The sequence below is a fragment of the Taudactylus pleione genome, unplaced genomic scaffold (assembly GCF_031769625.1).
Source record: "Taudactylus pleione unplaced genomic scaffold, aTauple2 ptg000025l, whole genome shotgun sequence".
NCBI lineage: Eukaryota > Metazoa > Chordata > Amphibia > Anura > Myobatrachidae > Taudactylus > Taudactylus pleione.
This window is the reverse complement of record NW_028284427.1, coordinates 7,366,422-7,383,245: the sequence shown is the minus strand read 5'-3', so window position 1 is coordinate 7,383,245 and position 16,824 is coordinate 7,366,422. Positions and strand designations below refer to the sequence as shown.

Here is a 16,824-nt window from a genome sequence, read left to right as displayed (position 1 = left end):
AACTTCACTTATTAAAACTAATTAAACAGGATGCTGCATTTATTAATCTGTTTGATTGAATTTCCCTCCCAAAAAGACAAATGGGGTAGGATTATATGCTACTAAAAAACATCTGCTCGAGAAAATCAAAATGAATGATAAACAGAATGGCTTAGTTTAATGACTAACTTTGATCCAGCTGTATACAACCATAAAAAAGCTATTAGAGACTGTTACCAATTAACAAAACTATATTCCAATGTTATTGAAAGCGATGCAGAGATTGCAGAGGAATTAAACTTTAGTAGTTTGTTTGAATCTTAAGATGTTTCATTGTATATAAACAAAACAGTGCAGCCTACAGTAATAGACTTGGAATAGCCGATATTTACATTTTAAAAAGGTAAAGTACACTATTAGATGGCACACTATATGGGATGGTTCTATTTATTGAGAATTGTTGGCAATAAATTATTTACTTAAATTCTTTAAGCAGAACAGTGTAGTTGGCAATTAGCAAAGTGAAAGATAGTTAAAATTATATCAATTACTGTTTTTATTATATATGCCTAAATATTTTGTAAATGCTAAAGGGATTAAAGTAATATCTATCTTAGCTTATACGATAACGTTATGTTCAAAAGCAACGTCGAAAAATGTTTGATTTTTTTTCTGTACAACGTTTGCAAAACTATTTACTAGCTCCAGGTCATGGAAATTCTTTGGCTGAATTATTTATCTTAATCTAGTATGAACTTAAGGTGTATGGGTTGCTGTTTATTTTTAATTGAGCCTAAAATGTATCACACTTTTCTTAAGATCTGTTTTTACTGCAAAAACTGTTATTCTGCACTTGGCACTGAAACCGAAGCATTTGTTGTATTTGAAGTTATCAAACTAGTTCTTAAAGGATTGTTACATGTTCCTATTACAAAAAAAAATAAGAACCACCTTACTGCTGAATGTAAAAGACTTGCTTAAAGGACCAAGCATACCACTTTCATATGACTGACAATAGTCATAAAGACCTTTGTCAGTAAAAAACAAAAACTTTATATAAAAAGTTTGTCAAAATAGATTTTTATTGTATATTCTTTACTTGACCTATAATTTAGAACAAAAAGAAATAAAAAAAAAGTAAAAAATACATGGCAAAGGTAAAGTAAATCAGGTGGTGTTGTGCTGCAACTCTGATCATTGAGAAATTATTATATAATTATTTTACTGAACCTTAATTATGATCGAGGGTTCATGGGTGAATAATAAAAAACATAAAGACCCCTAAGATGAAGATAAATGAAAGACATATTGTAGTTAATTTTCCCATTTGGCATCAAAAATTGCTGATTGTGTTTAATAACATGATATCAACTGAGAGTGTAACATTGAAATAAAATGTTAAGGTGGGTGCATATCTGTTACACACAGGGCCTGATTCAGACCCGCTCGCGAGCGCTGAGCGCTAGCAAGTGGGTTGATGTTGGCCAAGTGCGCATGCGCACGAGGGAGCCGGCTCCGTCGTGCGCATGCGCGAGACCCGCATAGCGACAGGCAAGCTGTCGCTATGGGTCTCGCTACAAAGGGGGCGTGCTGTCGATGTTGAGTGACAGCACGCCCCCTTTTGTGTGAGTGTGCGGGGGGCGTTGCTGCCCAGACGGAGGCGTCCCCATGGGAACGCCTACCGTCTGGGGCCGGCCCCACTGACATCACAAATGATGTCAGTGGGAGTGCTTTTGGCTCTGATAGAGCCAAAAGCACTCCAGGGCTTGCGGCAGACTAGACCCTACCACAAGGGTCTCGTCGCAAGCCCGATGGTCGCAATGGTCTTGACCATCGCGACCATCTTTTTGGCTGCTCGCTATATCTGTGGGTGGTCACTCACAGCTATGCGAGCGGCCAGGAGGCCGCTCTAAAAAAAGAGAGGTAGGGCACTGATTCAGAGCGAGCGCTCTGAAAGAGCGTCCGGCCCTGAATCAGGACCACAGTACGATCAGTCAGAGATAACTATATCGCTGACTGATCTCCCTGCACCACCCCTGCTCTGTCTGGCCCTGCCCCCTATTCTGACCGGTGCTTGTCTTCTTCCTCCTGGCTCTGTCCTGTTCGCTATCCCCTACTCCTCTCACTCTCTCCACTCCATTTGCTGCCTCCCTTGCTCCATCTAGCCATCCACTCTTATACTTACCACGTTCATGGCTCCTCTCCTAGGTCTAGCCCATCTCCCTTGCAGTGGAAGCTGTTGGGGTATGTGCACTGGCTTTCATGGCATGTGCATTCAGGAGACAGGACAACGCTTATGATATTATTATATAGATATATTGCTTTTGGCAATGCCACTTCTGATTGTACTGGTCCCTTCTCCTGATTGTGCACCCAACCAGGACAGGTCTTATAAAAGACAGTTTGAGATTGGTTGCTCATCAATAAAGCAGGTGTATATGCCAAGTCTTAACTTTTTGTGTCATGTAGCTCAAGGGAGCAGTCCGATCATTTGTTCAGAGTTTTTATTTTTCATAGGATCAAGCAAAAAAGGTCAAGAAAAGCAAGTATAAGATCCATTATATTACAGAAAAAAACATTATTAATGTGGGGCAATGATAACTTTCATGGGGGCAATATTATTGTTTGATAATAATCTATATAATCTACAAAGGGCAAATGACTATTATTTTTGATTCACGGTGTATACATATATCTGATTCAAGTGGCACAGATATTATTTGTATTGAGCCAGGCACAAATTTACTAGTATTATTGATTCATGGGGCATATATTTTAGTTGTATTGATTCAGGTCATGCAGATATCAATTTTTTTTTAGGGGTACACATTTCTTTTTTTTTTACCATAGTTCCCACAGCCCCAGAGTACCATAAAGAGCCAATGCTACTTATTATTGGCCTTGGTGTCTCCGTGGTGTGGTTGCCAGAATATATGTTCAGGTGCTCCCTAGTGGTCTAAAAATTGATACTAAGTAGTATAGTCCATTCACTAAGGTGATAAAAGGCTTTTTTATTTCTACAGAAAGACTGGAAATGTAAGGTAACTGCAATCTTGCTGTCATAACCATTAGAAAATGGCAGATTAATGGCAATTCACCCAAAACCAAGCCACAAAGCATTGCTTTGAACAAATCACTGCTTTTTATTGCAAAATAACAAAAATAATTAAATTATATGTTTACACACAACCTGAGCTAAAATTGTTGTATCCCAAACTAATTTCATTATCAGCAATGGAATATAATAATAATAATAATAATAATAATAATAATAATAATAATAATAATTATTATTGTTATTTTATACAGTTTCTGCATACATGCTCTTTACAGGCAAGAAAGGTATGAACATGTGCAGAAACAGGTATTTTGAATTCTGCTTGTAAGAGTTTACAATCTAGAGGGATTGGGAAGGTAGTAATAATCAGCTATGAACAGACAGAATTTGGGTTTTCTACAATCATTTCTGAGAATTATGCAAAGCACACAATACGGAGCAAGGAAGAATTCAAAAACATCTTCCTCCTTTCTTGCTAGTGGTAATGGTATTCTGCTCCACCAGCAAAGTCCAAAGAAGCATCTCAGACTTTTTTTTGTAAAGCTCTGTTCTGTAACTTAAAAGCAGGTTTTGTAAATTCGTCATCATAAGGAAGCTCATCAATTGCAAAACAAATGCCCTACTTGGTTTCACCAGCATGATCTCAAAATGTTAAAACTTTGCTTGTAGTATACTATACTCCTGTATAACTACCATAACAACTACTATAATTTGTAGGTAAAGCTCACAGATAAAAATATTAACAGGTCAATTAAGCAATAGTAAATAGCATAATGCTCAGAAAATCAAGTGAAAGGGAAAGGATACTCATACTTATGTACTTATATACTCACTTCATTGAACATCTTTGTTTAGAATAGTTCTGAAGCCTCTGAATGTAAAATACATATGTAATTAATTTATTATTGGACCTATGTTTCAGATTAGAAACCTTTAGACAAAAAGGAAGATATGTACATGAGAACATATTGTACATAAGGATGTTACTGTAGGTGATTTAGTCTTCCTTTCAGACACCCGGTCCCATCTCCTGTGCCTCACTACTCCTTAACTGACAACCTGCTACATACCCCTTTATTGTACCTGACCTGTTTTTGCCTGCACCCTTAAAACTCTGCTGGATACCTGGATGCTGACCCATGGATTGTACCTGACCTGTCTGTGCAGTGGCATAAATTCATCCCAGACGCCCAGAGGCAAGTTATAATATGGTGTGTGTCCCCTAAAAAAAAGGGAAAATAAATATGGTGCTTATGTATCTATCTATCTATCTATCTATCTATCTAATATATATCTATCCATCTATCTATCTTTCCAATATCTATCCATCTATCTATCTTTCCAATATCTATCCATCTATACACACAAAAACACTAATATAGAATATGTGAATTTGTTTCTATTAAGCCTATTTACTAAAGTAAATTTGCAATATATCCCCCCAAAACACCCTTTTTTGGTATATACAGTATAGCAATGCGTTAGTCACAGATAAGATAGTAACCTGTATAGTGAAATTAGCATGAGGCTCAGAGTTCTCCTGATGGAGGTGAAAGCCAGTTGATATGGGATGGGGAGCCCTTCTGATGCCCCAGATAGAGGGGAAAACCACCTGATGTGGGAGCTTTGAGGACTGAGTATGAGTCAAGATACTGTAGGACTGCTACTGTGGTGGGACTACAAATCACAAAATGAAATGCCCGGTCTACTGCGGACTGCTTCGCATGCCGGGAAGTTGCTCCACCAAAGATCTGCCCCCAGACTCAGTCGCTGGTGCCACAGGTCCCCGCCTCCCATGCCCTCTTACCCGCAGCTCAATCTGGTGCATCCTTGTTGACATCCAGCTCCTTGAAGAAGTGCAACCGCGCTTATGCTCGGCCTCGCCGCACAGGTCCGCGGCTAGACCTGCCACCACGGAGGAGTGGGACAGGGAGTTGTGGCTGAGGGGGGAGGGGGGCGCGCCGGACGTGTCACACTGGCATGAGAAGCTGCTGAGCGGGGACATGCTATAGATAGATGGAAGCGACATTTTGGGATTCCAGCGCCAGCATTCTAAGCATCGGCATCCCGACTGTTGGATTGTTCTTGGGTGAAACAGAAATGTTGGATCATGTATTAGATCATGTATTAGAGAAATCTGGACTTTTTATATACATTCAGAAACTGTAGCACTGCTGAGGACATAGTGGGATGTGATTATCAATAATATTAGATCTACCAAAGTGCTCTACTTTTCTTAAATACAAAGTGAACTATAGGTGGAGGGATCCTACAGCAAATAAATATTATTCTTAAACTTTGGAGAATTTTCCAGTAGAGACTGAGTTAAAAAAAGCAACAACAGAAAAATCCCCAGCAGATATAATGTGGCAGTTTGTGTATAGTTCAACTATAAATATAAAGTTCTGGTCTGCTGAAATAAACAAGAACAGAAGTGTCTGTATAAAGCAAACCCTATAGTAGTTCTATGAAAAACATCCTTGTAGTACTCCACGTGAAGCTGGGTCAATAAAATGGACAGACATTTCCAAAATGTACAATATTGTTTACATCCTCTATAAGTTATGTACAGTATTTTAATATAAACTTATAGAGAATTAGCCACTGAATACAAAGTAAATTAATCCCATGACCAAGACAGTATTAGCAAGACTGGATGTTTTAGATACACCTCTTACATATAATTAGGCAGGTGAGAAACCCCATTGTTTTTTAGTTTCTTAGAAGAAAATACTAAACCAACAGAAAATACTGCATGCTGCAGGCAACCAAACTGGAAACCTGCACAAATAAATATAAACTCATTGTTTAGGATGGAATTTAATACATCAATTGCTCCCAATAGTAATAAATGTATCAATTTTGGATGGAGTTGGATGAAAATTAAACCATTAAAATTCGCCTAGCATTGGCTCACGATAGCTCAACAGTTTGATAGCCATGAAAATGGTACTACAAGAAACCAACAATTTAGGTCCTCTAGGCAGCATATTTGTTTATTTATTTAAAAAATTATATTGATCAAATATTGGACCTCAGTTATGCTAACATGTGTACCACTGTAATAGATACAGTAACTCATACAGTACATTAATATTACCGTTACACTAATGCATAACTGCTATGCTAACATCATACCATGTATAAGATATCTGTATACATGCTAAGCTCCACAGAGTTCTTAACAGCAAAATAGTTTTCTGTATAAATTGATTTCCAGATTTCCAGCAGTGCTCGTGCTGTGTTTATAAGCTGTGTGAACCGCAATCATTAGAAAACAGGTCTCTATAAGATTTTGAAGTTAAAAGTGTTTTTTTCTTACAAGAGTCACTTACAGATACAGCAAACAGGATGGCCTTTGTCAGTTTTTCCAAATTTGACATATGGACGAAAGCCACTTTCAGGAAATTACGAAACATATTTATATACTACAACAAAACTGTTTTTCTGCAGAACAAATCCTGAACATACTGCGGCAAAGAAGCACATTGTTTTTCTTACCTTGTCTTTGTGTAATTTCAAAGCGCCTTTGTGCCTGGAGGGTTACAAAAGAAGAAAAGAAAACAAAATTCAGAAATTTGTTTGAGAAACTTTTTCATGTCACAGTTACAAATGATTTGTTTAGTCCTCATGGATGAGTGTTAGCTGATCATTTAACAATTCAACAGCCTGTGTTTGTAAGTGCACTTCATTAGTCTTCTACCAAAAATCTATAGAAGACGTTTTTGAGGTTTGTTTCAAAAAGCATCACGCATCCTAACAGTCATATTATACAATATATAAAAAAATCAGCATTGAGCTTCCAGAATGAAATAATAATAATAATAATAATAATAATAATAATAATAAATTGGTAATCACCCATTTTTCTATTTATGCTAAAGAGTTTGTAAAGACTGGGTGACATGGTTACTTTTCAAACCTCCCCGTAGACTTTGCCCTATATCAAGGCCATAATTAGGGGGTGTGCGACCGCTGGCACCACCCAGGTAGCAAGGTTGAGAGGGTAACAATTTTGCTGCCCCAGCAGTAATAAAACATAACAATGAAATAAAATGAAAATACATTATTGGGAAAAATCCCTAATTATGAAATAAAAACAGTTCAAGAACAGTCATCTAATTTCAATCTAGAGTCCAACTACAGTACTAATACAGACTGAAACAGTCTTTCTTACCTTGACACATAATTTTAAGAACTAGGGACTGACTCTGAGACACACACAGCTCTGAAAAAAAAGGGGGGGGGGATGGGCTGCACAACCTAATTACATAATCAGAGGTGCTACCATGCTGAGACCTGTATTCTGTATAATCAATATAAAAAATATATAATAAACTATCAATTATCACCTGCCCCAGGTGATTTTAATTAGTATTGGTCCTTGCATTGCAGTACACACATGTAATGGGCACTATTACAGGTAAGTCCTAGATAAATTTATACAATGTGTCAGTGTTAGGGACCCACCTGATGAGGTTCACCGTGAAGTGGTAGGTGGGCAAACATCTTTGGCCAAACATGTACTAAGAACCTCTATATAACACCATGTTAATTGATAGAATAATAAATATAAAAAATATATAATAAACTTAGTACTTAGAGTGTGCATCAGCTTCCTTGCTACCTCACTTCGAACGCTTGTAGTTTGCTAAAGTAATGATAAAGCAAGGATACGAACATCTGTACTGTATGTGTACTCATCGAGCTGCCCACTATTTTTTCCTGCCCCAGTTGTAGCTGTCAGCATTAGTAATGACACTTACACCTAACTCAGGCTGGCAGGGCAGCACACAGTTGTTACCCAACTAACACCCATTTCACATACTGAGAGAAGCATTCAAGATTTGTATGATTTACAATCAACCAATGATACGCTAGGATGCATATGCTCTGAATCACAAAGTGACACACTAGGATGCATATGCTCAGAATCACCCGGTGGTACGCTAGGATGCATATGCCCGGAATTACCCAGTGACACGCTAGAATGCATATGCTCAGAATTACACAGTGACACGCTAAGATGCATATGCTCTGAATCACAGTGACACACTAGGATGCATTTGCTCTGAATCACACAATGATACGCTAGGGTGCATATGCTCTGAATCACAAAGTGACACACTAGGATGCATATGCTCAGAATCACCCGGTGGTACGCTAGGATGCATATGCCCGGAATTACCCAGTGATACGCTAGAATGCATATGATCCGAATCACCCAATTATACGCTAGGATGCATATGCACAGAATCACACAGTGACACACTAAGATGCATATGCTCAGAATCGCCGGTGATGCGCTAAGATGCATATGATCTGAATCATCTGGTTATACGCTAGGATGCATATGCTCGGAATCACCCGGAGATACGCTAGGATGCATATGCTCGGAATCACCCGGAGATACGCTAGGATGCATATGCCCGGAATCACCCGGTGAAATGCTAGGATGCATATGCTCAGAATCACCCGGTGATACACTAGAATGCATATGCTCAGAATCACCCAGTGATTCGCTAGGATGCATATGATTGGAATCACCCAGTGATACGCTAGGATACATATGATCGGAATCACACATTGATACGCTAGAATGCATATGCTTGGAATCACCCAGTGATACGCTAGGATGAATATGCTCGTAATCACACAGTGAGACGCCAGGATACATATAATCGGAATCACACAGTGATATGCTAGGATGAATATGCTCGTAATCACCTGGTGATATGCTAGGATGCATATGCTCGGAATCACCCAGTGATATGCTAGTATGAATATGCTCGTAATCACCTGGTGATATGCTAGGATGCATATGCTCGGAATCACCCAGTGATATGCTAGTATGAATATGCTCGTAATCACCTGGTGATATGCTAGGATGCATATGCTCGGAATCACCCAGTGATATGCTAGTATGAATATGCTCATAATCACCTGGTGATATGCTAGGATGCACATGCTCGGATTGACCCAGTAATATGCTAGGGTGAATATGCTCGGAATCACACAGTAATACGCTAGAATGCATATGCTCAGAATCACCCAGTGATAGGCTAGGATCAGAAGCGTATCTATAATGGGTGCAGGGTGTGAGGGCACATGGGCCCCTGGGTCCAGGGTGGCCCACACCACACACCCTGCACCCATACTTTCAAATATTTACTTCTCCAATGTCCCACGTTGGCTGGAGAGGTGCTACACAGAACTACTCGAAAGTGGCCAGAGTAGCCACTCTCCCAGCATTCTGCGCTTGCGCAGTAGGGAAATCGCTGGGAAAAGGGCTGCTGTGCCCTTTTCCCGGTGTACTGCGCATGCACAGTAGACTCTGGGCACAGACTAGTGTCAGTATGCCACGGGCAGAGGAGAGAGACGAGGTGAGTGAACACGGGCCCCCTCCTCTCTAAATACGCCCCTTGCTAGAATGCATATGATCAGAATCACCCGGTCATATGATAGGATGCATATGATCTGAATTACCCGGTCATATGATAGGATGCATATGCTCGCAATCACCTGGTGATACAATAGGATGCATATGCTCAGAATCACCCAGTGATTTGCTGGGATGCATATGCTCAGAATCGCCCAGTGATACGCTAGGATGCATATGCTCAGAATCACACGGTGATATGCTAGTATGCATATGCTCAGAATCACCCGGTGATACGCTAGTATGCATATGCTCAGAATCACCCGGTGATATGCTAGGATGCATATGCTCAGAATCACCTGCTGATACGCTAGTATGCATATGCTCAGAATCACCCGGTGATATGCTAGTATGCATATGCTCAGAATCACCTGCTGATACGCTAGTATGCATATGCTCAGAATCACCCGGTGATATGCTAGGATGCATATGCTCAGAATCACCCGGTGATATGCTAGGATACATATGCTCAGAATCACCTGCTGATACGCTAGTATGCATATGCTCAGAATCACCCGGTGATATGCTAGGATGCATATGCTCAGAATCACCTGCTGATACGCTAGTATGCATATGCTCAGAATCACCCGGTGATATGCTAGGATGCATATGCTCAGAATCACCCGGTGATATGCTAGGATGCATATGCTCAGAATCACCTGCTGATACGCTAGTATGCATATGCTCAGAATCACCCGGTGATATGCTAGGATGCATATGCTCAGAATCACCTGCTGATACGCTAGTATGCATATGCTCAGAATCACCCGGTGATATGCTAGGATGCATATGCTCAGAATCACCCGGTGATACGCTAGTATGCACATGCTCTAGTAACTGTTACTGTGCCCTTGTATGCCTTGTTGTCTATCATTCATTCACTTTTTTGGTAAAGGAGAAGAAAAACATATTTAATATGATTTACTCTATTCTTCTGTAACTGTACATTTAAGGAAATTATTTAGTTAACAGTCTGGTTGGCCTGAATCACATTCTATATTGTATAATGTTGGTGGTAGTCTGCTAGGGCAAATAACATATTGTGCTGACATTTGTTGACCATTATGCAAATTACTTTGTGACATATATTCAGGGTTATCTTTTATGATGAAGGGACTCCTGTGCAAAGGGCACACTAACAGTGCAGTGTGCCCCCCAAGCCTTTGTCAGCGGTGGGCGTCAAGTGTTACTGTGCACACATAGTGATATTAATGCATAGCAGTATAAATACTGCCATTAAAAGCTAAAATAATGTCTCTATTACTATTATTATATATGTGGCAGGATGCATTGCGCATTCCGCCACTGATCGCATGCATACTGGCGTTTATTAATGCCACATGCATGTAGATTTAAACAATTGACAGCTCTCCCAATGAGAGCTGTCCTTTGCAGTAAGTAGTGTCCTATATCAGGGCCATAGGCAGTGCCCTAAATCAGGGCCATAACTAGGGGTGTGTGACAGTTGTTGCCGCACAGGGTGCAAAGTTGAGAGGATGGCAATGTAGATGCCACAGCGGCATCTTTGTTGGGTTGAGGGTATGTCCAGAAGGACACCCCACTGTTTTGAGCCCATGCTTTGGATGTACCTAGTGCCAAGCTTAGTTGTCCTGGCCCATGACGTTACATGTGTAGGGGGCAGTGTTTACCAGAAGAGGAGAGCAGAAATGCCATCTCTGTGGACATGGAGCCATTATTTGTGATTAAAAGGCTTCTGTCTAATTATACAAATGTTATGTCATGATAGCCCGGCTGAACTTCTTAATGAATAGTTCATAAAAAATATTTTCCTATCACTGCGATTTGTAGTGATAAAAATGGAATATTGATCTGGACATTTCGTAACAATTGATAAATAGGCCGCTTAATTTGAATGCTGCATACATGATGTACTGAAGGTAAGCAGAGAATGCACTCATTGGTTATGCAATGTTGTTGTAATGCTGGTCCATTAGGAATTTTGTAGAGAGCTTGTCTGAGCCCTGGTAATGCAGGGGGCATGGCCTGATCACTGATTTGTGGTCATGTCCCCTTATTAAAAAAAACATAAAAAAATTACTGTTCAGGTGCTCCAGGGGGGGAGGGGGGAATGGGGTGCAATCACTCCAGCCCCTCAGGCAGACTAAACTGCTTTACTCAGCGGCAGTGGCCTCCCTGGACCCACCGCAGCCCAGCACACAGCTGAGGAGAGAGGCTGCTATCATTGACAGATAAGAAGGGGAGGTGTGGACCCAGGCCCAAGTAAGTAGAACCCACCTCCTCTTTCATCACCACTGTATATATCTGAAGCAAAGCATACCTCCCAACATATGAGAGCATGAAAGTTGGGAGCTCCTACACACTCCTGGAAAAGGGGCTTGGGCTCATGTCACACCCCATGTTTGTCACTCTGGGGGCATACCCAGTTCTCCCCGAGCAACTGGGCTGCTACTAGGCTCACCCCCTCACTGTTATTCCATCTAGTCATCCACTGCTCAGAGCAGCAGATGCTTCCCAACCCTTTCCTTTGCACAGGACACTGCGGCCCATAGTGGGACAGTGCCCAAAGAGTGGAACTGTCTGCCAAAAGCAGGACGGTTGGAGGGTGTGGGAAAGATTAACATATAGCAGCAGTGTTCGCAAATACGCGCTATAGCGTGTATTTTACCCGATATCGGGCACTGGGGACCCAATTTTTCAAAGTTACTGGGTCCCCGGGGACGTGCTGTGCTGTGGCCAATCCCTGACAGCTGGCTGCAGCACAGCGCATCCCCCTGCAGAGACAGACATAACGCTGTCTGTTAGAGCAGCCAATGAGAGTCAGATAGACTCTCATTGGCTGCTGCTGTGGAAAGCCGTGCTGGGATCAAGTATCTGATCCCAGCATCGGCACAGCGTCCGTGCCCGTGCTGGAACAGTGTTTGTTCCCAGCGCCGGGTAAGCCACCACGGCGGGTACCTGGTGAAGGGACCACCTGGTCCCTTCCACCAGTGGCGGTGGGAGAAGCTTGGCTCTGGGCGCGAGCTGAGCAGAACTCGCTGCCCAGAAGCCAAGTAGCGGTGGCGGTTGTTTGGCACTGGCCGAGAGCTTTTGGCTCGCAGTCCAGCAGCCAATAGGAGGCAGACGCGACGAGCCAATCGCGGCTCGCTGTGTCATAGCCCCGCCCACTCGCGGTGTCTTGAATAGACGCCGCTGAGCGGGAGCATTCAGTCCATCGGCTAAGGGGAGGAGTGAAGACCTCCCGAAGACAAGAGAAGAAGAGCGGCGCGGCAACAGTTCTGGCAGCCACGCAAGAGGCCAGAAGACGGTGTGATCAAAAAGGAACAGGCGGTGCCGCTGGCAAGGACGGCCAGCGGCAGAAGACAGAAGCTGAGGACCAAAGAGGACTGCGGGGGAGGAAAGCAAAAGAGCTAACGAAGCTCCCCCCCGCAGCCTCTTCCACTGTACCGGTAGGCGGCCTTGGGCCACCGGTATTTTACTCCTTCCTAGACCACCAGGGTTGTTGGGCACTAGGCCCATGAGATAAATTCAGGCAGTAGGCCTGTGGGTCTATAGGCTGGCACAAGGCCCGGGCAACATAGGGGGCATTAGGCCCAATTGAAGGTATATGCCCCCCAAATAGGTGTGTGACTTGGGCATTAGGCTCAGGTCACTAGTAGGCCCACCTATTTGCCCTTTAGTGGCCTGGACCTATTAGGGGACAGATACCTTAATTGGACTACATAGGTGGTCTGACAGGCATACAGGGGGGCATTGCATAGGGAGACTACTGCACAGGGGGACTGCTACTGGGGGCACTGCACAGGGGAACTGCTGCTGGGGGCACTGCACAGGGGGACTGCTGCTGGGGGCACTGCACAGGGGGACTGCTGCTGGGGGCACTAAAGGGCATTAATGTGCGGCATAATGTGTAAAGGGCATTAATGTGCGGCATAATTTTGTAAGGGGTATTACTGCATGGCATAATGTGTAAAGGCTGGGCTTTGCTCTGTGTTGCATAATGTGTAAAGGGCATTCATGTGCGAAATAATGTGTAAAGACTGGGTATTTATCCTTTGATAAATATGCCTATTACCTAAAGTGGCTAACCATAATATCACTTTAAAACGGGATACGTGAATTAATTACAAAGGTTCTGTGACTGGCTGACTTCATGCCTAGATTTCACCTGGTTTTAATGAGCCACATAACCTGTGTAATCCATGAGTGTTCCAATTTAAAGCCTACTTATTCACTATGGGTTTTGTGAACAGACAAGTGATTACCTGAAAGATCATGGAGGCATTAAAACATACATTTAAGGGGCTTGTGGGGATATCTGATGCTGTTGGGGGTATCAGATCTGCATTTTAGGGGCATGTCAGGATGTGTGGTAGCATGTGGGGAGGTCTGAGGAATATGGGGAGCTCTAAAGCATAAATTATGATGGGACCCAGAAATGGTCCGGTAGGACCCCATTTTTTTTAAAGTGGTGGGTCCCTGGGACCCACAAATTTTGTCGCTCTCCGCGATCACTGTAGCAGTATGAAACAAAGATTTATAACTACAAGAGGACAGATGAAAGTACTGCTTTTATACACCCGGAATTTGACTAATTTGACTGTACATATACAGTATCCATCCTGCACATATTTCCCTAAATGTATTTATTGAGCATAAAGTGCAACTTGCCAAAAAAAAAACAAGCCTCAGGGCATATGCACAGAGGAACAAAATTTCCTAACGCTTTCATAGCATTTCCAACAACTTGTCCATAAAGCGTAATTTAGGAAATGAGCTTCTGGTCCATATGACAGTAAGAGATGATAGCACCATTGGGATAACAGACTTTCTTACTTTTCTTTTTTTTTTTAATCTTCTTTTCTTTGCCCAAAAACATAACAAGGTGCAGATAGAAAGATATATGGACATACTGCTCGGTCAAACAGCACAGATGCCCATTGCTAGCAGATTGTCATCACATGGGTAAAGCATTTATTACAGCTGTCTAATGTGAGCACAGCAGTATCTCAGCTGCATTACCTGAGAATAGACAGTCTGCATCTGTTTAATCATATGCGAACAACAGAGACACAGCAGTATAACTAAGACAGAGCAAATTATATGACACAGTTAATGTATACAACGTTTGGTTGAGAGATTCATCCTTTTTGGTTCACGAAAGAGGTTTATAATTTTTGCTATATGTACGGTAAGTATATTATGGTGGATTGCTGTAATAATTGCAGGTAAAAGTACTATAACGTACTTGCAAACAGGCTGCATGTATAGAAAAACAAAGTGCAATATATAAGACTAGTAAGATATTCATTACCCTACATAATTATAGAGTGCATGACATTATCTGATATTGATTTATATTTCTCCCTGGTGTATTCACTTATAAAGAGAATAACCTATCACGTCACAGAGAACACATTGAAGGTTATTGCTAATTATCTCATCATTAATGTTTGTATACATTTTATTTGCGTTCTATGCCAGTTATCATGGCCAGGTCATTGGGAGGAGCAGCTTTGCTACGGCTCCCTGAGTAAATACGCAGTCAGACATGGATGAAACATGACCAGGCAGCAAAATCACTGTACAGTATGTGATCAAGCATTCATACTACTATGCCCCACATCCTCTCCCACCCCATCCACCGCACAATAACAGGTCTTCTCATTTTAATAACTAACAGGAGCCATTTTAATTTGTAATCCAACTTAATTAAAACACATATTCTGTTTTACAGCTCATTACGCCATTTAATTAAAAAAAAAAAAATGTATTCACCATGACAAAGGGTACGCATCACCGAGTAGCTGCTACAGCTTCATCTACAAGCGGATGGAATAGGACCATGCAGCCACATAAATACAGGTAAGTCTGCATATGGGTGAAGATACTGTTTATTTCCGTGCACGCAATGTTGCCGCATTTGTGACGGACTTGCATGCCACTCTCAATCAGCCGCCATATGCCAGAATGATAAGGTCTAGTTAGAGGGTCAAACAGTCCACTGGTTGTCCTGTATAGCCTAGGGATGGCCAGTAACCATCGATCGTTAACAACTATCATTGGTTAACTACCGATGGTCAATGGTTTTATCAGTGATGGCAGACTAGGACCCAATTAATATTTTTTTTAGAAGGCACAGAGCTTAGCCCCACCTCCTAGTGGCCAGCTAAGCCCCACTCCTGTGGCCACTCAAGTCCCGAGCAAAGGTGGCCATTGAGGAGTTCAAACCATCGATGGTTTTGTGCCATTGACGGTAATCATCAATGGTGACTATCGATGGACAGCCCATCAATGGCCATCCCTAGTGTAAAAATGTTTTGCAATCGGTTGTTCAGACCCCCTACCACTAATGGCAGATCTGATTGCTGATCTGTGGAGAGCCATGCGTTATTTAAAAGAACGTATAGTCTTTCCCACATGACAAAGCCCACAAGGACATTTCACCAGATAGACTTACCTGCTCAAGCACCTATGTAGTCTGTGTTTAATTTCATATTTTCTACTTTCTGGATATACCTGCAAGGCCCCAAGTGCCTACAGGTTGCTGTGCACCCCGCTGCTGGAAACATTGAACTTTCTATATATGCTGTGTTTACAGCTTTGTTAGCACCCATCCTTGGATTAAAAGTATATACTGGCTGGTGGACTAAATGGATTATAAATCTTTCAGCTTTACAGTTTTCTGTGATGCTATTTTTACCACACATCACTCAATGGATGGAATGTGTTAAAGTGCTATGTGCATGCCTTTTGAATAATTTATTGTGCTCTGTACCTACTTAATTCTGTTGGAAACTGCTCTGTGCCTATTTAGTTTTGCTACATTGATTGCCTAATAATGGTGCTTATTTAGTGGGCACAGTGTGTATATATATATATGAGTTAAGTTACATAGGGCTCTATATACTATAATCCGCAATGGTAATGCAGATTGTACTGTGATATTACCAACTGAATTCGCATTGCGAATTCAGGCTATATCACAGGGATTTACTACAAATCCCTTGCAGGGACAGAGCTTGCGAGAAAGCTCTGACACTGTGAATTCCCTCCGTACACTAGTCACGGTATTTTTACAAAAAAATACCGTGACCATTGCCCCACGCATGCGCCGACTAACCGTCGCTGCTACCCCCGGTGCTAAGCCCTGCCCCATAGTTAAGCCCCACCCCCATGATCGCGGACCCCCCCTCTCCCTTAATTACACTTACCTGCATGATCCGGGCTCTGGTGATGTCTTCCATGTCCTCCGGTCAGGTGATATCCAATACTGCACTGGGACCAGATCACCTGATGACCGGGCCGCAGTGCAGCATGGGAGACCAGCTGACCAGAGGGAGGACATCACCCAGAGCCCCGACCACCG

The 16,824-nt window shown here is 42.1% G+C and overlaps 1 protein-coding gene across 1 annotated transcript in view; it reads right to left on the bottom strand.

The window, feature by feature from the left end:
* FSTL4 (follistatin like 4) overlaps positions 1 to 16,824 on the bottom strand; it is a 1,116,563-nt gene that overhangs the window by 877,686 nt on the left and 222,053 nt on the right. Inside the window, exon 3 of the mRNA XM_088451183.1 lies at positions 6,539 to 6,572. Within this exon, the coding sequence (XP_088307309.1) occupies positions 6,539 to 6,572 (34 nt within the window). The remainder of the gene's footprint in view (positions 1 to 6,538; positions 6,573 to 16,824) is intronic.